This window comes from Lepeophtheirus salmonis, chromosome Z (assembly GCF_016086655.4).
Source record: "Lepeophtheirus salmonis chromosome Z, UVic_Lsal_1.4, whole genome shotgun sequence".
NCBI lineage: Eukaryota > Metazoa > Arthropoda > Copepoda > Siphonostomatoida > Caligidae > Lepeophtheirus > Lepeophtheirus salmonis.
This window is the reverse complement of record NC_092584.1, coordinates 16,106,227-16,129,219: the sequence shown is the minus strand read 5'-3', so window position 1 is coordinate 16,129,219 and position 22,993 is coordinate 16,106,227. Positions and strand designations below refer to the sequence as shown.

General features: G+C 34.7%; 1 protein-coding gene across 1 annotated transcript in view; it reads right to left on the bottom strand.

Moving 5' to 3' along the window:
* LOC121130290 (inactive dipeptidyl peptidase 10) overlaps positions 1 to 22,993 on the bottom strand; it is a 463,275-nt gene that overhangs the window by 5,115 nt on the left and 435,167 nt on the right. Inside the window, exons 10-14 of the mRNA XM_071893684.1 lie at positions 17,712 to 17,838; positions 17,220 to 17,470; positions 16,977 to 17,153; positions 10,093 to 10,392; positions 7,641 to 7,835 (exon numbers count right to left, since the gene is read on the bottom strand). Of these exons, the coding sequence (XP_071749785.1) occupies positions 7,641 to 7,835; positions 10,093 to 10,392; positions 16,977 to 17,153; positions 17,220 to 17,470; positions 17,712 to 17,838 (1,050 nt within the window). The remainder of the gene's footprint in view (positions 1 to 7,640; positions 7,836 to 10,092; positions 10,393 to 16,976; positions 17,154 to 17,219; positions 17,471 to 17,711; positions 17,839 to 22,993) is intronic.

The following is a 22,993-nucleotide window of genomic DNA, read 5'->3' as shown; positions in this document are numbered from 1 at the left end:
GCAGCACCGGTGAGGTGATGCCTCCTTTCTTCTTCAATCCCAAGGAAAGGGTTAACGCGATAAGGTACTGCGAAGTCATGGAGGAGTTCGTCATCCCCTGGATGAAGGATACGGCCGCTGGGAGGGAGTTCATATTCCAACAAGACTCAGCGCCTGCACACATCGTCATGAGGACCACTAACCTCTTCAATTCCCACGACATCACTTTCTGGGATCGCAACACCTGGCCCTCCAACTCACACGTTCTTAATCCGTGTGATTACACTAGTAGGGGAAGTTGGAGAGGGAGGTGTGCAAGGCCAGACACAAGAGCATCGTGGCCCTTAAGGGCTCCATTATGAGGGAGTGGAATGCTGTTGATTCTGCAGAAGTAATCAGGGGATGCAAATCCTTTAGGGGCAGGATGGAGAAGATGGTGGCTGCTCAAGGAGGACATGTTGAATAAATTTATTGTTTAATATCATGTTTAACTTTTTCATATTCACAAATACACTCCAAATTCCATTTTTATCAAGCAGGTTGAATTGTTAGATAGTTCCAATTTATTGTGGACACCCTGTATTTCAATGCCAATCTTTATCTTTTGCCTCAACATAGTCATCCGTTTCAGCGATGAACTCTTTATTGTAGAGAACTTAACAGAATTTTTTTTGTTTAGGTCTGCAAACAGCCAGTAGTCGCCGAGAGCCAGCCTGGAGAGTAAGCTGTATGCAAAAGCAATTTGAAATTCAATTAATATAATTTTGATTGATTTGTGACACGGTGCATTATCCTGTTGAAACAACACATTCTTCTTCTTCAAATGGGGCCGTTTTCCCCTAATTTCCTCATTCGAACGCTTTATCATATTTACTGTTGCTGCTAGATCCCTTCTCAAGATACTCTATTAATATTATGCCATGTGCAATATCAAGGTCATAAGCTTTCCAACTGATTTTTGGGATTTCAGGCACTTTGGACGAGATTCCCTAGTTGCTGTTCACTCAGATAATGATGATTTCTTCATACCTATAGGTTTAATGACCTATGTACTAATGTTCCGTAAATATTTATGTATGATAATATATTAATATGAGAGTCATTCTGGATTCTCCTCGCGTAGAGTAAAGTATATATAACCCCCATATCCTCATATATCATAATGGATCCATGTTTAATCCATTATCACATACTGACACAAAAATTCTTGTTTTATTTTGTTTTAACATGGCCAAACACTACTCAGAATCATCATTACATTTTTGTTCTTGTTCAACAGTGAGCAAACGCAAACCCACTTTGAACAGAGCTCTTCTGAGCAAACTTTTAAGGCAAGAAGTTCTTTTGATATCTTTACAATCTTAGCTAACTCACATAACTTCCCCTTCCAATCATTCAATAGGATTTTGTGGATAATTTAAAATATATTCTGTTGTTACCGCCTTATTTAAGACATCCATTACGTTCTGGATCATTGGTGTCAGAACGACCAAGTTTGAAGTCAGCAAAACAACGTATTATCGCTGTTTCTGATGGAGAGTAGTCCCCAATACCCTTTTCAAACTAACACACGAAATTGTTTTGAAAATAACAAAAGTAGCGTCCCACTCAGTGCAATAATTCACAAACTAAGGAATACATTATTATGAAATTTTGACAATTGTCTTTATAAGGTTAGGTTTCAGTGAAAACAAGATGAATGATAAAAAAGGGCTATTTATATGTGAAGTAGGTGCTCTAGCCCTGTTGTGTTTGTGTAGGTGCTTCTTGGACAGGGAAGGAGTTGTCACATGTCATAGCTGGTGCTGGGACTTTTGTAAAGATATAATATTCTCATTGCGTTTTATGTACAAATGCCCCTTCCTAGTCATTATTATTTTATTTTCTAATTGAGAGTACGTGAAGGAGTGAACATAACTTTAGAGCCATGTTTTATCCTTCAAGTATTATTTCAATCATCTTTTCGCACCTCTTTCTTGAGAACATAATTGACTAGGATATACCCATTGATACTTGATTGCGTTTATATTAATGAATTGCATAAAATATTAATGTTGTTGGTTTTTATGTTCAAGAGTGCTTTTGTGTAGACACTCTACATATATATTTTACATTTCGTATTGATGTATATGTAAAAATATCTAGACGTTAGATAAAATCATCATTGAATACTTAAAGGAAATTTGAAATGCAAACTTAAAAGTATTCCTCATTGGATAAAATAAAAACACTTACAGTTGCGAATGGTCTACTGGGTGCGAGTTAGTAAAATTTTCCATTCGTTTAATCGCATTTTAACGCATTTATGTGATTTTTTTAATAATATGATTGTGTCATTAATTAGCTTTGTATTGATATAGTTTTTATCTTGAATTGGCGTCCAAATGAGTGAAATGGTGGCAAAAAGGCGTTGTATATCCGATTGGCTTGACGCACATAGAGCCCAAAAAGACATCGCTATCATCGTCTGGGTCAATGTGAGGACCGTTTGAAATATACCACGTACCTAGAACGTTAGTAAAGGGACGTCCAGAGCTATAAGAATTGCCACTTAAAACTTTGTTAATTTCTGGCCCAAGGATATGTGGTCTCTGTTATCCCCCGCCTTGAACACTATTGATTTCTTTTGGTTTTGGCCATTGAGGGCATCCCAAATGCAACCCCACACTTAGATTTGGATCACCTAAAGTGCGCCATCTTCAATATCTGAGTTATTTACTATGAAGACACAATTATCAAAGCCTGTAACAGCTACACAAACGGTATTCAGGAAGTCATTACTTCTAATGGAGGCCATATCAAATATGATACATCCTTTGATATTTGCTCACAGTTTCTCCAAATATATTTCTTATCTGTGAGTGGACCATTTTTGCCGAAGTACAATTTACCCAATGAAATTTCGCCAAAGAATCATTTCGAAAAATTTGGCGGAAAAATATATTCAATATATTGATTTATACGTTTATATGTATATTTTAAAATGTTACTAGGATAAACATGCATTGTTCATATCCAATATGCCAAATTGGTAAATTAATGAGTGTTTTTTTGCAGAATTTTTTGTATTTATAAACTATATTCATTCAAGATCATTATATAAACACCATACAGTAGTATGCTATTCAAATGTAGCTGGAATCTTTAAAAATAGACAAACACGACAGCAATTCTTATGGAATGAAAGCTAATCACTTCTCCATTATCAATTAAATACCATTCGAGCCACATACTACTATAAGTAATAAATAAGAATCGGAATTATAAATTTAACATTATTTCCCCAATGCCAATTCTCCGATTCCTGATTCCCATTAATCGTCCCATTACTAAACTAACCAAAAAAATTAAATTCACACCCTGTATATTTGTTATAGTTAGTAATCCGAATGCATATTTAATATGTAGGTATATAATATATATGAATGTGATACCATGTATTTTTATAGGCAATAAAGAATATCTGCGCAAGAATCTTTTGATTAGTTTGCATATACATTTGCAAAGTATATTCAGGGTGCACAAGCTATTTGTTCCCCGAAAATGATTATTTTTATACGTTATTTCCTATCTAACCAGAGTATGAATAATTGATGGATTCTAAATCATTATATTAAATAAAATCAACTCCATCTTCAATTACAGTCTCCGTACAGGCTGAATGTCTGAGCAGGCTTGTGCCACTTGGTCCCTTGGAAAGTCCTGGTATTCCTTTTTTTTCCACTGATAAGTTCATCTTTGGTGTTGAAGGGGGTTTGGTTGGTTTGCCGTTCAATTGCCCAACAAATAAAAATCCATCGGGTTTAGATTTGGATGCCCAAATTCCGGAGAGATGAAGTCGTCAAAATTGTCTTGAACTGAGTTCTGTTGCTAAATGTAAGGGATCCCATTGGCAACCATGTCGATGTATAGGGCTTTACCTTGGTCTCTGGCACCTCCAAGTAGGCATCAGTTCATAACTGAGGCCTTGGACATGAGGAGGTATGATGTGTCTAGACACAGTCACTTCGACCTTTGACCTCAGCACAAAATGCTATTGCGCAGGTTTGAGTAAGCTATCGAACAAAAATAAAAAAATCAGCTGCTGAAATACCCACGTTTATCCAAGAGAGCGCACCAAAGCGACAAGAAAAATAGCGTGTGCAGCGTTTATATCTACAACTAAATATGTAACATTTTCATCTAGAATTCTAGAATTTTATCAAGAGGAATTTCAGCAATAAAAAAAAAAACTGAATGATGTCATAGATGTGTTCCACATGGCAGCGAAGATGGTGTCCAGGCAGCCACGGAAGGCCATGCAATCATTGCGGATGTAGTCCTCAGACATGCATCCAAGTGCTGGTTGCAATAGCCTTGGGTTGCTGATATTTGGGTGATGGACAGTGCAATCCTTGGACTACACATGCATCCAAAAGGTAAAGTCCAATAGGTTGGTATCTGATGAGTAGGGGCCCGCATTTTCTTTGGCCAGTAAGGCAAGTTGTTTTCCAACCACTTCTGGCCCTTTTTGGACGTGTTGGCAGGCGTACCATCGGCAAGAAGACCACGTTCCTGTCCGGGTTCATGTTGGAGATCCCCAACTGCTCTGCAATCTCTGTTGGTTTCTTGCCAGCGTTCAAAAGTGTGCAGACCGAAATTTGTGGGTCACGTTCATTTTCTCGGCTTCTAAGATACTTAGAAAGATCTAGCTTTTTTCTTTCTTTATTTTAAGCATTTGACCGGAACAATTTTATTGCATTCACAAAATCCTTGGTTTATGTAGCAAACAAAAATTGTAAAAATTTCCGTACCCGGTGTTCGTAAATTAATGGATTATGAAAAATCTTTTCACAAACTATAAATTCTAAATAGCTCATTATAGGTATTTAAAGTCATTATTACTTTTTTATGATGTATTTATACATACACACCGTGTCCACTAATTCGAGTGAGTATCATTTAAGTTATAAAAATTATAGACTAATGCACAGTCGAAAACAAACAATGACTGCAGATGTGTCATTTGCATAGGTAGGAATTAATTTACCAAACTACATTCGTAGTTTTTTTTTGGTAATTTATTTTCTTCGGCTGTTGTGAAAAGAGGATCAATAACGAAATAACGAATAACATTTAGTGATGAAAATTGTGTGTATTTTGGGTATGCAAAAAAAAATTAACAAACTGAAAACAAAATGGACACCAAGACAATTTGAAGAAGTTTTCGAGAAAAGTTTTAAAAGCTGTCATGACTCTTTATAAGATTGGCTACAATCAGCTGCGGCAATGCTGGAAGGAGAGAAGGAAATAAAAAAGGACATTGGCAAAAAATACTCCATTGTCGATTCTCAATTATAGTCTGAGTCCAACGAGGACTTACAATGATAACTTCACATCATATCCTCAAAAGTACTCTCCGTCCTTTTGAGCACACACGAATGTTCAATCGGGTTTCGAGTATAATTGAATGTAGTAGGAAAGGGAATTACAATAATAATGTCAACCTGCTAAAAAACAAAAAACAAAATCTTCAAATTACCAATTCCAAAAAAACAAAAAACGGGACGGCTATAAAATACCCACGATTTACATCAATAAAGGTTCGTTTGAGGGATGATTTTTCTGGGCATGCTTCTTTTCAGTCACGTCAATTCAGCGACATTTTTATATTATGAATAAAGGGTGATTCAATACGAGCGGTTTTTGGATTGTAGAAATAAAACACATGAAATGTTATATTATGGTCAAAGCTTTATTATGAACCGAAAAAGCAATAAATCCCTTCATATGTTGGTAGCAACTGGCCTTTAAATGGTCCATTCTTTTGTGCCAATTTTCGATGACGCGTTCGAGCATTGTGACAAGGAATCTCACGAATAACTCGCTCAATATTTGCTTCCAATGCTTCAATCGTCGCTGTTTTATCCACATATACTTTTTCTTTTACGTAGCTCCAAAGAAAAAAGTCCAAAGGTGTGATATCACACGATCTTGGTGGCCAATTCTCCAGGCCAAAACGTGAAATTATTTGCTCACCAAAATGATGTCCCAATAAGTGCATTGTTATGCGCGCTGTATCGCAAGTGGCACCGTCTTGTTGGAACCAAATATCGTGGAGACCATGTGCTTCAATTTGAGGTATTTTGTATGCCTTTAAACCCAAATCTTTCTTCAAAATGTGCCAAGTTGTTGCATACGAGAAGCCAAGTTGTTGAGAGCGGTGGCGAATCGATTATTTACGTGTACGTGAAGCTGTACGTGGCCTACCAGACGACGGAACATTCCAAGAAGTTGCTGTTTATTCAAATTTATTCGATTATTCTGCGAATTGTGGATTCTGAAGGTCGATTATGTGGACCATAGGTTGGACGTAATTTGCGAAAAACTTCTTTCACAGAACGCTGATTTTCATAGTACAATTGAACAATTTGTACACGTTGTCGTGGCGTATATCTCTCCATGAAGAATTGTAAAAAAATAATGAGTAAAAATGACATATGAATTCGACATAACTCACGTGCGCCTGTCAAAAAATCCCTACTGGTTAAAACGTCTCGTTTTGAATCACCCTTTATTAGAAGATGCACGACTTCCTTATTAGACGTCATTACTCACTAGAGTGGTCTTTAAAATCAAAGGGGACAATTCTAGTAGGATCAACTGAGGCTTTTGTGAGATTTCGTAGAAATTCCGTCAGTTTATGTTAAGGAAATAATTTAAAAATATATATTTGAGTGTGATGGTATTCAAACACTTCCATAGATGACTCTTGGTAAAATAGGATTTTTTTCTTTGTGAATATTATAAACGTAGACTTTTCATTCATTGGACAACTTGTTCTTTTTTTGAATACTGATGACGTCATTCATCTTGTATAGAATGTACAGATGGGGACCCAAAACTTGAGGTAAACTTTAATAAATTACTCAAAAACCGGATTTTAATGGAACTAAGAAATGATAACTCGTAACCAATCTGTGATATATGTAAATACTATTATATTTAGCATTATTTTTTATCCAATATGTCCTCCTTCATAGGCAATAACAGCCTGTACAACTCGACAACGAACATATTAAATTTTATCTGCAAGACGCCAAGCAGGCCAAAAGTAATCTATACATATTTTTGCTACAATTTTTTTTGTTCCATATGCAAACTGTAATAGACTTGTAAATATTGTAGGGAGTCTCTCCAACCTTCTTCGGCACTGACACAGGATTTGAGGAGATTGCACCCGCGTTGCTTTTTTATTTCTACACTTAGAGACACGGGATAACAACAAAACTTATTTATCTTAGTTTCAGCTGCTGTTTGGTTGTAAACATAACAGGGATAAAGTCGTAATGAAATGCTACAACAAGTTTTGAGCTGTACCTATTATGATCATTTTGCTTAAATTAACCAATTTCGTCTTTTAACTTTAGACTACTTATCACTTTGATACCGTTTAAGTTAAACAATGTCATGAAAAGTGATATGGTGACGACTCCACTCCCTAAAGTAAATAAAAAAATAATATTGCACGAAACAAAACGTGTTTTCTTTGGAACGTTAATAAGCACCAAATTTTAAAGGAAATAAAATATGGCCCATAATTTTTTCACAGTTAAAAATATAATAAATTCAGTATAAAAATGGGATAATAATATCCATGCAGGATGTAAATTAACTCTTACCTCGTAGCATCCACTTGATCTTGTATTTCCTTCTTCCCAAGTTGACCCTTAACAGACATTTCCAATGACTCTCCTTGGCCAATGCTTCCTGCTCCATCGACTTCAATAACGATATAACGTAGTCTAGAAGCCATAAATGTGTTGTAGTTAACCATCCATTCATTTGTTACAAGCTGTGTTCCAGGTCCTGAATATCTACATATAGAGGAAAAATAAATTGAAAAAGAAAAACATAATACAGAATTGAAGTTTGTAAAAGAATAATAATGAGTTTTGTATTCATTTTAGTGTAGATCCTTATCCCTTTGTATAGTTTTGACCAATGATTTTTAATACTTATTGTGTAGATATTATATAGATGTTTATTACGAAAATAATGCTCTTGCAGTTCTTAAAATAGGTGCCTAATGTTCCATTACATATTATAAAAGATATTCAAGGAAATGCAATCGTTATGCGACTGATGAGTGTTGACTAGACTTAGGCATTGTGAGCGATCGTTCAATACTACAAAAATTGTTCACTTTGACCTTTTTTTTTTTTGATAAACTGCTCATTTTGGCATAATTCTAAAATGATATGAAATAAATGTAAAAAGTTAGAGTTCTAACTATGTTAAACAACCGCTTTTGATGATTCTTTGACGAAATTTTTAAAGTGAAAATCTAATTGACAAAACTCTCCTTCATTAGGCCCTCTTTTTGGAGGTAAAAATATGTATTTCTATGATGAAATTAGAATTGTTATTGAATAATTGGATATGTGAGGGGGGGCTTAGAATAACCAATTAGAGAAAGTATAAATTGGGGGCAAAATTGACTGTTGAATAATCCTCATAGAATCTTGCAAAAAATAAGAAATACTCTTGCGTCAAATTGCCAAATCCTGATCTTCGCTTAATGCAAAAGGCTGTACGAAATATCCTTGTAGGGGATGATGAGATCCATCCATCTAACAAGACTCCTGAAGATCTCAGCAATTTGAAATTTCTTACGACAACCACCACTCATTTGGACGTCTTTAGTTATTTTTAAAACTTACCATACTGCTCAAAGACAAAAATTAATGGAAGTAAATCTGTCTAAAATGTTAATTTGTTGATATTATATAACAAAATCTATAAATAAATTATGATCAATTTAAAACAACACTAATTACTCTAAATTATTCTTATAAAACTGATTTTTTCTTTAAATACAAATTGCTCAATTTTGATAATAAAATCGCTCAAAAATCCTAAGTCTAGTGATGAATTTTGAATATTAAATTTAATTAGGAAGATAATTATATTATCTTAATTGTATCATTCAGTCTATTCTATGTAAATATATCAGCCCCAAGAACAGTTTTTAGTATTTTCAGCTTTGAGCAATTCTGCAAATATAATGGAAGGGAATTTAATCAAAAATTCCACAAATGAACTCTATGAACACAAAGAGATGTGACATAGACAAGTTGCCAGTCTACAGATTATATATGCATTGCATTTTTAGGTTAATCAAATAAGATTCTAGTTTTTTTGTTTTCAATTGAAAATGTCACAAATAGAGGTTAAGTATTTGGTTCCTGTTTCATAGGATTTCTCGAGGTTTATTACCTAGGAGAAATTCCTCCTCAGAGAAACAATTTTAACTTAATCCTCAAGCGTTGGATATAGGAATTAATTTGGAATCTTGTAAGAGTGCCTTCCACAATATTTCATAATTACTATCTTATTCGGAATTTCCAGGATCCCACCATCTTTCTTAGAGAATCCATATACTACTAGAAACCTCTTAGCGAAGGCTCTACAAACCCTACAAAAAACCATTTGTCATATTTATGGAAACCCCATATATTTATTAGCTTCAAATGGTCAGTATATACCTATACCTAAAAAGATGCCTGAGATAGGCTTGATATTGGAATGAAATAATATCATAAAAATGTATCTTAAAAATTTCACAGCCTTCATTTTCTCTAATATAAATATGTTTATTTCGGCAAACATATTACAAAAAAAACGAACTTATGATATGTCATTGAAGTAATTCCTTACTTCTTCTACAATCCATATCAAGCCCTTGACAATTTAAGGAATGTTTTGGGAGAGATCAGCTGTGAAGAGGGAGAGAAGGACATAAACAAGAATATTGGCAAAAATTCCTCCGTTATCGGTCCGCAGTTCTAACAGTTATAATTATAAATCTGTGTTACATTCCTTCTTTTATGAGTACACACAAATGTTCAATCAGGTTTTGAAAATAATTGAATCACTACCCTAGAATTAAATAATAATCCCAACTGGAAAGGAAAATAAAATTCATTCTTCAGATTACCAAATCTAAAAAAAACGGGAGAGCTAAAAATATCATAGGATTTACATGACTGGTTATAACACAACAGGTATAAAAAAAAAAAAAAAGAACCTTTGACAAACTTATACCAAATAAAATATTTGAATGCAACTTACACATGGAGAACAACGGGAAAAGTATTTTCTATAACGGAGGATTCATTTATTGGAATATCCGGTGGATAATATATTTTCATTCGCAAAGGTACATTTTCATCTCCGGAGCTCATAACTGGAAGACTTTTAATTTGTATTCTTGGCCAAGCCATTAATTTTGAGGCTTCTTCAAGGTCTGCATTGGCATCCATTTCAAATACGAAGGTTTGTGTTTGATTTGGAAGAGGGGATCCAGAGAGTGAAAACAAGTAGGTTGCTGGAATTCCGGGACCAAGGCATTCTAACACGTAATACTCCAAACTAAATACAATTAAAGAGTTCTAATTTAAACGACTAATATTTATAAATTGAATACACATTGTTGGGGAAAATATAATTTTAATTAGTGTTTCATGCGCTATAATACAAGTTTAATGACCAGAAAGTAATCATTTTCAAGTATTCAAGTTTTATTGATAATAAAGAAAGTTTGGAGCATTACTCCTATTGTTGATAAAATATAATATTAAAATAAATGAAATAAACAGTTAAATAAAGCTTCTTGCATCTACATGCACCAGTGGTGCCGCAATTTAGGGGACATTGCTCCTTACTTTGTGGAATTTTTATGGACATCACAATAAAAAAATATCTAAAAGTGATCATTGCTTTAAATTTAGTCTCTCCTTAAGTTTTTGTCAAATTAGGCATTTATAAAAAAACCTGTAGAATCAAAATTGTAAAAAAAAAAGAATAAAAAAGACCAACGGTCCTCCTCCTAAAAATACTCCCCAGATGATGTTACCCTTACAGGGAGCGGAGTAGCCACTCATTCGATATAATCACCGTTGGCATCAATAACAGCCTCAATACGGCCTCTAAACCGACCGCAGGCTCTTCTGACCATCTCATAGTCCATGTTGCCGAATACCTCCTTGATGGAGTCCATCAAGCTGGCCTTGGTGCTATGGGGATGTCTGTTGGTATGTCTCTCGACATAGCCCTAGACAAAATAGTCCAAAGGATTAAGGTCAGGAGAGTTAGGAGGCAGCAAATCCTTGGTTACGACGTCATAACAGTTATCGGTTAACCACTGTATGGAGATTTTGGACACATGGCAGGGTGCTGAGTCCTGTTGCCACACCCAGGGTCTGTCTCCGGCCACCCCTTGGATCCAAGGAAGAACCACATTCTCCCTAAAATCCAGGTAGACCTCTGTATTGACCTTTAGACCCGTTTCAAACATGTGGGGAGGCATAACATGACCTTCACTGCTGACCACCCCGAACATGCAGGGAACTTGGTCTTCATTACCTTCCTCACATGGCTGGTGGAGGTGGGTATCCACCTGTTGTTCTGCTTGTTTACCATTGATCTTGACAGAAATTCTTTTCATCAGAGAAAAACCACAGTATCCCGGGCTGCATTGGGTCCTTGAGCTTGTTGAGCAATTTTGTTGACTTCATCAGCCTGTTGTCCTTTGCCTTCTGGGTCAAGATCTGGCACACCTGCATCTTGTAGCTCCTGCATCTTAAATCCTCAGATACACAGTCCCTTATTGTTTTCTCATGGCAGCCCAGATCCCTCGCCATGGCCTTCATGGACCTGGTAGGGTCATCCTCAACCATCTTCTTCACCTTGTCGACAAAGTCAGTGTCCCTAACCTTCATGTTGCCCCCTCCTCCTTGGGTGCCCTCTTTATGGTGGCATCAACATCCCAGGTGCCCTCTAGCTTCTTACGGATACGCTGAACAGTCCGTAAATTCACTCCTAAGGTTGAAGCAATCGTTGAATTGGAGATTTCACCTCCATTATTAACGAATGTCATGACTACAGCGGACCTCGAAAGCTCCTCGTTCCACTTATAGCTCTTTATCTCCTCATATGATGATGGCATGATGCTAACTGAACTACGTATCGTCAGCTGACGAGAATAGCTTTCCTATTTGGTAACCAGTTTTTTATTTGATAATGTCGTCTTCAGGTTATCAAGGTTTAAAGTAGGCGACAATCTGATCCCCGCTCCCTGTATAATACGTGCCTCGCTTCTACAAATGGGCTAAAAAGTTCCGGGCTTAACAAAGAAAACAAGTTTTTTTTCTTACAAATTTTTTTTTTTTATAGTTTCTTATTTAGTTGCTTTGGCCCTTTACACTTTTCAAGTCATTACTTAGCTTCAACAGTATTTTTTCCCATCAAGAAGCATCATAAAATTACAACACAAAATTGTTTTTCATCCATTGTTTGGGAACTAATACATCTTGCGTCACACAAAGCATAATAACTCAGAAACTAAGGAACAGATTGTTATGAAATGTTGACAGCTGTCTTCATAATTGTTGGTACTAACTGAAAATGAGGTGAAAATTTCTTAGAACAAATTACACATGATAAAAACCTGAAAATGATCTGATTACTCTATTGTTTATCAATTTATTTATATATATATACTAGCAGAGGATCCTGCGTTTCAGGGCTGAATAGAGGGGAATAGAAACAAAGAATGAAGGTAGAAGAAAAGAGATAGAGGGTGGTAAGAAGAGGAAGAGACAGACAGAAGTCGAGAGGTATAGAAAAGGAAGAGAGTTTTGTATTTCAGTCAAAAACAGACTCTTAATTGCCTCAGAGGCACAAGTAAAAATTTCATAGGAATATGCTTGGTTAATTATACGTCTACTTGCTAAATTTAAGACTGATTTCTTGGACCGTTTTGATTCAAGAAACAGAATATTAAATAAAATATATTTGTGTTTGATAACAAGTTTTTTCAGTCCTTATTTATTCATTCCAGTCCAGTTCTATGAACGGCCAATCAGTCCTTAAGACTGTAGGCCCTTCGTACTGTCAGTACTAGAATTGATTTAAAAAAATGAAAAATACATTTATAAGTTTTAGGACTGAACTGAAGAAGACTGTAGGGAACTAATGATGCCAAACAATTATGGATAAATAATGTTATCTAAGTAGGACGATTGATCAAGATGAAATGGTATTCCTGTTCTTTTAAAAACAGGGCAAAAGTAATTGTGTGCCAGTCCTTATAAATTCTGTTTAGTTCATTCAAGTCTGAGGACCAGTCCTTTGGACTTTGAGTACTAGAACTGAATAAATAAGAAGAAATAAAGTTGAGTGACGTTATCAAGGACCAAACTTTATAAGTTGTAAGACTAATATGCAGGGCTGGACTGAACAGAGACTGAACTGGACGGGGCTGCAGGCTTTAGTCCTAAATAAGGATCAATACCACACTTAGTATACATATTCTAACTTATTACATCGTTAGTTCATCAAAAAGAACAAATAATGAACTATACATGACGCTTCAAGTGAGACAGGGTAATCAACAGCTGACAACAGAGTAAAAAGGGTATTGTTTTGTTAGTCAGGTAAAACCGTGTCTTTTGAAAATTGGTAAAAATTTATCATTGAAGACGTCACTGGCTCATATATATCTGGGTTCTAGGTAATTTTCTGCGAACATTTTCTTGGCCGCTGGTAATTTTGGCTCGAGGAGATTTTGCTGCTTGATATATTTGCCACCTTTTTATATTTTTTAAAATATCGGCATTAACTTTACTCTCCCGACCTTAATCCTTTGGACTATTTTGTCTTGGGCTATGTCGAGAGACATACCAACAGACATCCCCATAGCACCAAGGCCAGCCTGATGGACTTTATCAAGGATGTATTAGGCAACATGGACAATGAGATGGTCAGATGAGCCTGCAGCCGGGTTAGAGGCCGTATTAAGGCCGTTATTGATGCCAACGGTGATTATATCGAATGAATGGCTACTCTATACCTATATGCTCGTCATTAAAAAAAAATGTATATTTTGTGTTGTTTTTTTAGGAAAAATATTTTGGCAACAATTTGATCCCCGCTCCCTGTAATTGTGTGCCAGTCCTTATAAATTCTGTTTAGTTCATTCAAGTCTGAGGACCAGTCCTTTGGACTTTTAGCACTAGAACTGAATAAATAAGAAGAAATAAAGTTGAGTGACGTTATCAAATACCAAACTTTATAAGTTGTAAGACTAATATGCAGGGCTGTACTGGACTGGACAGAGACTGAACTGGACGGGACTGCAGTGTTATCACAATAAATGAGTTTTTTCTGGAGCTTGTGCTTCTCTGAATAGTATTAAACTCATTTTTGAATTCTTTTTTTTATTAGTATTTATTAATTATTTCAAAAAATGATTATTTATATATTAAATCTCCAAAATACAACAGTAAAGTTCGAACCGATAATATAAAAACATCAAAAGGTGGGAATTATGTCATCGATGAAAAATTACTTGTGGCAAAATTCTCGACGGTCAAAATATTCACTGCAAAATTTCCAGTCACGATATATCTATGATGATATCATTTACCAAAGATTGTTCTGTGGGAAAGCTTTTGTGTCATATTCAGACGTCAAATCCAGGACGACAAACCTTATAAAAGGTTTTGAAATTGGAACTTCTAAGGATTGGATAATCCTACATAAGATATAAACACATATTTAACTTAAAGATTAAGTTAAGTTATTCGAAAGAAATAAAAAGTTGGAAAATAATTTCCAAATGAAGTAATACATATTTTTGTGTATAGATATATTGTATAACTTTTTAAATCTTTAAATTTTTTGTCAGTTAGATTACATAAGGACACGTTACAAGCAAAAGGAATATTTGATCACAGATATTTTTATTAATATACATTTTTGTCCGCTTGATGGAATTTAATAAATATATTAATTTTCTAAAAGTTAAATGCTATGATCTGTGACAAGGATTTTTTTCTGTCTCGGGATGATGTTATCTATTAGATAGTGTTGGATTGGTCCTAGGACGGATTTCCTAATAAGTCTTCCCCTCTTCCCCATTTCAGTTTCTTTAAATTATAGGTGCATACATCGGTCCTAAGGTCCTAGCTATCTTTATAACTATTTTTCACTCATAGATAGGATTGAACAACATAACAACGGAGAAAATAATAAAATATAGCTAGAACGTTAAATAATAAATTCTAGCTACAAGCTTTCTACTTTAATTTTACGGTATTTAGTAAATTGTAAGGGGATGTGATGAACAACTGAGATGACATAGTTCGTAACTACGACATTTTAGTTATTGCAGTTAGCATAAACGACCGAAAATGACCTATCCTAGGAGTAGCAAATTTTATTAGGACGGCATCCTTTTTATTTTATTTTATAGCCATTTCACACTAACAATAGGCTTTTAAAAAGAATTATGTTTAATCGATTTTTTGCTTTCCATAAATGCTTATTTCATTGGCCATCTAAACAGTGCTTATATGACGGTCGTACTCAATTACATATATATATATCGACAGTTAACATTACCGAGCGTGTTGCATCTTTGACATTAAAATTACGGAAACGGAATCCACAGAACCAAAATTGCGCTAAGTAAGTGCCAACTAACATATCCAGACCATAAACATTATTTATGTGTCCACTTTTCTCGCTGAAAAACTCTATTTTCACTTTGCTGGTGTCCATCTTTGATGCACGCTCAAATAAATCTGAGTCAAACAATTGCAAACTGTTTGAAAAGTTGTTTTTTTTTGTACGACATCTTATCTTAATCTAGCATATAACGATTGCACTTATACAAGCCAAAATTCACATTACTAAATCCATTAAATTGATTTTTACTACGCTTATACAAATATATAATAATTTTTCTTTTATGAAAGCCAAAAATTTTAACTGTTATGGGGAAAAATAGACAAACAATTTTTAAAGTTAGGAAATTGACAAACAATTTGTTTTTCTACATAGTGCAATATTGCAACTAAATTAGATATTGTAGAAGGAAATACTCTTCTTTTTTTTTATAAATGAAATACCGATAACTCACAAATGATAAGAAATTATTGTACCTCATACACAAAATGAAAAATCCAGAAGTTATTCCCCTCTAAGTAAAACCCTGTAAAACTTGTCCCTGCATACAAAAAAATTCCAGTCATCTACTAAAAAAATTAGAATATCTCTGCCCAAAACTTGTCTTGTGGAAGGGCAGACCCGCCAAGAAGGTTCAAACCCACAATCATTTAGGCTCATTTAAATACTTCAAAATGAACCTTGCACCCATGGGTTGATTTAGGCTAGGATAAAAACACCAAAGAGATTAAAAACCACGGCCAACACTTCACAAAGAATTTAAGACTCCGCAAATCACTTCAAAATGAACACCGGGCCCATGGGGGTTTCCCCCGCTTGGTGTTATTGCCGTAGCCTTTATCAACCCATGGACCTAGGACTCATTTTGAAATATTTTGGTGGGGGAGGGGGACTAAATATTTAGAGCCATCGGAAGTTCCATATGTGCTTTATGAAGCATCAACAGTGGTTTTTAAACTACTTGGGTATCTTTACCGTGCCTTATTCAACCCATGGATCCGGGGTTTATTTTGAAGTATTTGGAGGGCCCCTAAATACTTTGTGAAGGGACGGCAGTGGTGGTTTTGAACCTGATGGCTGGCCCTGATATTTTACAAAACAAGTTTTATACCGAGGTATTCTCAATTTGTTTTTAAATGACTGGAAATTTTCCTAATTATTATTTTTTGCCCATATAATTTTCTTCAGGGGAGTTTTCCTAGAACCAGAGTAAGCCCATATTTGAAAACAAAAGAAAATTTTAAAGAGAATAAGATTGTTTTTTTTTTGTTGTATATTACTGATTATTTTCTTACTCAAAAAGTAAACAAACAACCTATTTGATACGAAAAAACCATTACATATCAACACGAGATTTAAAGCTATAATATTTTGACAAATTATCATTTTGATGACTTTTGTTAACAATTATTTTTATATAAATGCCTGCCCAGTCTATTCTTAGATTAACATCGACTTCTCAATGGATATTTAATTTATCATACCTTGGACTAAAATAACTATTGACATAGGAACAATTTCTTAGGATTTTGCGCGAAAATATTGAGGAATGAAGAGAGCAAGTGATACAAATGGGAGTGTGAGGTCCAGATTTCCATCTAGAAGACACTTGGTACAAATGCAACTCTGATGGAAGTCCAAGCGGAACACCCGTGAAATAACTGAAAAAGTTTAACAAAGAGTTAAAATTATATATATTTTTTGATGAGCCCAAAAAAAAACCCTACATGAGATTTTCTTTTTCATTCCAGCCTTGAATTTCTCGTACTTCGTATTTTCCAAGTGTGATGGGATGAGTGGATGATGTGTTTTTACTGTGATCCAGGGACACTAGTGCGATATGAGTATAGTATCCTGAGTCCCCATCCCGTAGTGGTGTTTGAATAAGAAATGAATTTCGATTTGCTTGGAGCTTCCCATAAATGGGAGGCGAATAAAGTGTGGACCATGATCCTCCGAGGTTTTCTTCACAAAAAATCTGCCAATATAGTTACAGGAAATTTTTGATTAAAATGTACAGTTTTATATTGAATACAAATTAAGTATTGGATAGTTTTTAAGAAGGTATTTTAAAGAAAAATCATATTCCCTTTTTCATAAAGTCATAAAGCTGTCCAAACAAAGTGGATGATTTGCTGTTTCAAATATAAATTTTTAAGTGGTGTATTTCAATAAATTTAATTTCCTATCATAAAAATAAGTCATTAATAATGCCTTACGTCTTTACACAACCAAGTTGGTCCTCTACATTCTGAGGAAATACTATAATTTTGAGCTCTATTCATCCAATTTATTGCTATGGCTTCATCTTCACCAATCCAATTGACGGCTGTGAAATAGTAGTCTCTAAAAATAATACAAAAGTCTATTGAAATAATCGTAGATTAAATAACTAATTTAATTTCTCAAGTAAATTGATTATGAACAAAGAACACCCTATATATTTTCTTTTCTTTGTTGAACATTTGGTAAAGAATAAGGCTCAAAGTCATCAATAGAGCTGAGAAGTTTGTAAGGGGGAAAAAAGCGCGAGGAGAATGCGGGAGCGTTACTTATATTATTACTGAATTAAGACCCTCTTTAATATCAGCTGCACGTCAAATTATTTTGGAGGAAGAATATAAATTACTTTTATAAAGAGGAGGGGACTATTTTTAAGATAGCATAATGTTGTAATTATATATAAATTAATATATAATTATTTTATTATTCATTCGTTTTTAAAACAATTTACACGGAAGATAACGGTTTATGTGCACGCTTATTGTACTCTCTCCCCAAGACCCACATAGTAGTCCTAGGGGTGCAGACCGGTCAGCTAGGAGGCCCTTTGCATAAACACAAAGGCCTTAAAAATGTTGTTTTTCCCCTGAATCAATCCTGTTCCAAAGAGCCGATTGGGAAAAATTGGGTTCCAATTCAAAATTAAAACCTGGTCCTGGATCTGTCAACATCAATTTAAGCTCTCCAACGTCTCTATCTATAGAGTTAATTGCGTCCTTGGGCGTGCGCCCTGTAAGGAGGCACACAATAATGGACTCACTGCGTTCGTATTTGGTGTTGTTTATTCGAAAATAGCACAGGTGTAACAACTGAACCCTTGAGCCTTCGCTTACATTATATAGACAAATGGCAGACACTATTGCCGTCAAAGCCGTGTCATGTTCCCAAGAGGTAGACTTGGGAGGTGGAAGTATCCCTTGGATTTTTCAAAAACTGGCCATTGTCTCCTACGCCGACACTGTCACCTTATACACCATAAAGTTAGCCCACTATGTCGTGAGTGTGGTTTTAGAGATCAAGAACCACTTCATCTTGTTTATGAAAACCCTAAATATATGATTGAGAGGACACAGCTTTTAGACAATGTTCAACCTTCTCAAGGACATTCTGTGGCCTCTCGAGTTTTTTTAATGAATTCTGATATCGGTGGCTGGCTGAACAATACACCCTCCCCCGAAACTCGTTCAGGACGGACCGGAGTAGGATACCTAATCCAGAAAACTATTGTGAGGGTACTAAAAGTTAAAGTTATTTTTACATGTGCCCGTACTGATTATATGATTTATTTGAATTGTAGGAATAAATGTTTTATAATTAAATGACTTAATTTAGATCCTGGTTAATATCAGCCGCCTGTTATATGATTTTGTGGGGCGAAAATGAATTTAAAATAGGGTTAGTGCAGGAAAAATATTATAATTATTTTAAAAACCAGATATATATATTTTGTTATTCATTTTTAAAGTAATTTACACCAAAGATAGGTGAGAATGCTTCTTACTTCAGAGGGCGACTTTTTATATGTTGAGCAAAAAAGAAGAAAGAGCCCACCTTTTTTTTTTTTTTCTAATTTTTCCAACTTGCTTTTTCATTACAAACTACTCAATTCCAAGGTTAATAGAAATACAAGGTTATACCCAGTGTTGGGCAAGTTACTTCCAAAATGATATATATTTCATATTACTATTTCCCTGATAAATTGAAAATAGTGTGAGTATAACCACTTAAAAAATGATGAATTATCCTTTGTTGTAGCCATCTTGAAATCTCCAAACCAAATCGTCTTCTTTTCCTTTTTTTTTACGGGTGTTGCGCCTGTGTTGTTTTTCTCGAAAACAACTCGCCTGTTACACAGCTCGGATTGTAACGCGCGTTACCGGACTCAGTAACTGTAATAATATTACCGTAATAGATTTAGTAGCGCCTTATATTACTCCGTTACTGCCTAATGTAATATATTACGGTAACGCGTTGCTTTTGTAACGCGTTACGCCCAACACTGGTAATACTCCATCGATTCTACGATAGTGGTCGGACAAGTTCCCGACATCAACGTAAAGATGGTAGTAAATAACATATATTTAATTGGCCTTGTATCTTTGCTACGTAGAAAGGTTGTCAGACCACACTTGCAGCTGCGCATCGCAGCAATTTTTCATTAATGTTATTATATACTGTTATTTCTCCAATCAAAATATGTTTATGATATACATCAGAAAGCACTACAGACAGTGCTTGACTTATTTTCATATATTCAGACATTCTGACGTTGGAGTAAACAAGTAGAAAGATCAATAGCTAACAACAAAATATCCTCTATATTCCTGTTTTCCTGAGGTAACGCCCTTTCATTGATTCAACCAATCAAAATTTTCTAAGGGCGACTCAGACCTGTAGGTATCATTACCAAGGTTGTGCCTAGTTCAGGGTCAACGGTTCTATCCGTACCCGTTATTTCATTTCAAAGGTTTCGGTCTCAGTTCAGTTTTATTAATCTCGGTTCCCATCTTTGCTCTCGGTTCTTTTTTATAAAGCCTCAGTTTAGTAACAGGGACATAAAAGAAGAGGCGTCGCTTGAAGATTCGGGCTCAGGAAATAATACTAGATACAAACAGGATAGCAGCTACCTTATAAGTAGCGTGCTTTGTGTCCTAAAATCCAGCAGGGGCTCCAAAAACTAAGGTTGCTTAAGACCCTGGTTTTCAAAGTGTAGGCCGTGAGGGGAGGCTAGGGAGGTGGTGCAGGATGATGGAGAACTGAGGATTGCTTTCAGTCTACACATACAGAGTACACATGTGTCGTATAAAGGGGGTCTCACCTAAAAATGTATTAGTGGAGAAGGGGGTCTTGGTATAGTAAAGTTTGGGAAATCCTGGCTTAAGAAATATTATAGGTATCATATTATAAGGGGCTGTCAAACTTAGTAGTGGACCTGAATCCATAATCTACCCCGGCCCTTCCCTCTTTTATTTACAGCATCTGGTGTCTAATACCACTCTTACATATCCATAATAAACCTCTAGCTATTTGGAACTCAGATATAACTGTATCACACTGGCGACGTAAAAAAATAAATGGAGACTGTTACAATTCCATAAAAAACTGCGAAAATTGAATTATTAATTTAAGGTAATTTATGTTTTATAACAGGTATATATTGTATTTTCTTTATATATTCTATATAGGAACAAAAGCACTAGAACTGAGACAGATAAGCAATTTATTGCTGCCTCAGTTCGACTTTATAGGGTCCGGTTCTAGCTATTCAAGAACCAGAACTGCTTGAACTGCTATACCGATAAAGGCACAACCTTGTCATTACCTTTTGTAACCACGGAACCACTTTATTTTGTTTAAAAACGTCCACTCTACCTTCTAGAAAATGTCTTGTATAAAGTAGTAACAAACTTGTCTCTCGTCTATATTTAGAATATTTTTATTTACCTAAATATATACTCGTAAATGTTGCTATTTCTTCATTCTTTGTCTTTTAATATAAACTGCAGTATGATTTTCACTACATTACTTAATAATTCTAATCAAACAACATTGGATGAATTCGATCATACAGCCTATTGTGAGGGTATTAGAAAAATATGGGAATGAGAAGACAGACTGTAAGAAATACCATAGGTGAAAGACAGAATAAACCAGACATGGATTGAACAAATTAATTTATTATTTGGACCTAAAACATAATTAATGTACAGCATATTCAATTAAGAGTCTCGTCTACGAGCAACAACGTATGCCCTTCCTGCCTATAACTGCTATGATATCGGTTCAAGTCCTTCTAGAAGAGTTATGGCTTTTCTATCCAAGTTGATTTAAATCTCAATGTCTGTCAAAGAACATTCCGACAAAAGCGATTGGCACAAAATAATTATACCTACAAGGAGTTTTGAATATCATGTCATCAATGTGATTGTACCTGCATCAAGAAATTTTCTTTTTCTTTTAAAAACAGTTACGAATAATCAAGAAAGTTATTTGCTTCCTCTTCGACGACCTAAGTGTAGATATTTGAAAGGAAACAAAAACTAATTAGACAAACACTTTTATTCTTTTGAAATTGATACATGAACTTAAGTTAGTTGAAACTATCAAAATGTCAAGTCTATAGAATGATTTAGTTTCATGGAGGGAGTGGTTTTGCTAGCCACTTTCTAAGCTCTCCACCCAAAAATTTTTTATAATATCTTTTATATATATATAAAAGATATACATATTTATAAGTCTGTTTCTCTTATTATCAACCATGGAATCCAAAATAGTCGAACAGATCAGTCTGGGATATAATATAATTGTAAGAAAATAAAGCATAAAAGTTTTTCGAAACTTCAATGGATCCATCTTTAGCCTGCGGTTTAATTGTTAAAACACAATATTAATATTTTATGTGTATGGACTTTGATGTTAAAAGGCATTTATGCTTGTATTGTTTACTAATAAGTGATGCTTAAAATTTTTGAGGAGTTGGAGAAGACACTGGACTATAATTGTCAGCTGTTTATTTTTTAGAATTGTTGTCTATTAAATAATAGGTGCAGTCAAAATAAATCAAAGAATAAAATTTTAATTTTGAGGCAAGATCTCGGTACTTGAAAGAAATATTATTATGATTATTTCTTGAGGTTGAGTGATTAAAAACCAAACAAACTCATAAAATCTTGTGTCTAGTTGGGGCACTTTCAATTTAAAAATCCACTTAAAATTTAAGTAAAGTTGAAAAATTTACAATTCAAGCTGAGTCATTATTTCTTTCAGTCAGCACAGCACTACTTTTAAATGTATACATTGTATAGATTAAATAACTTACCTACTTTTAAGGCATAAAGTTAACTTAATGCAAGGATAGAAGCCTTTTAAGTGACATTTAAAAAATAGTATTTTTATATTTAGTGTTGCCTAATTCTTTATTTATTCAGTTTACTCTTAGGATCTGTCACTGGTACTCTCAGTACTAGAACTGATTAAAATAAGAAGAAATAATGTTGAGTGACGTCATTGAGGAGCGAACTTTATAAGTTTTAAGGCTGATATGCAAGGCGGAACTGTACTGTACCGAGACTGAACTGGACTGCAGTTTTCAGTGCTATATAAAGACTGAGACAAAACCAATTTTATGACTATGGGAAACTGAGAGGCACGACAATTTTTGCTAAAACAGTTTGACAGTATTCTTAGGCTTATGGATAGCAAATGTATATTTTATCAG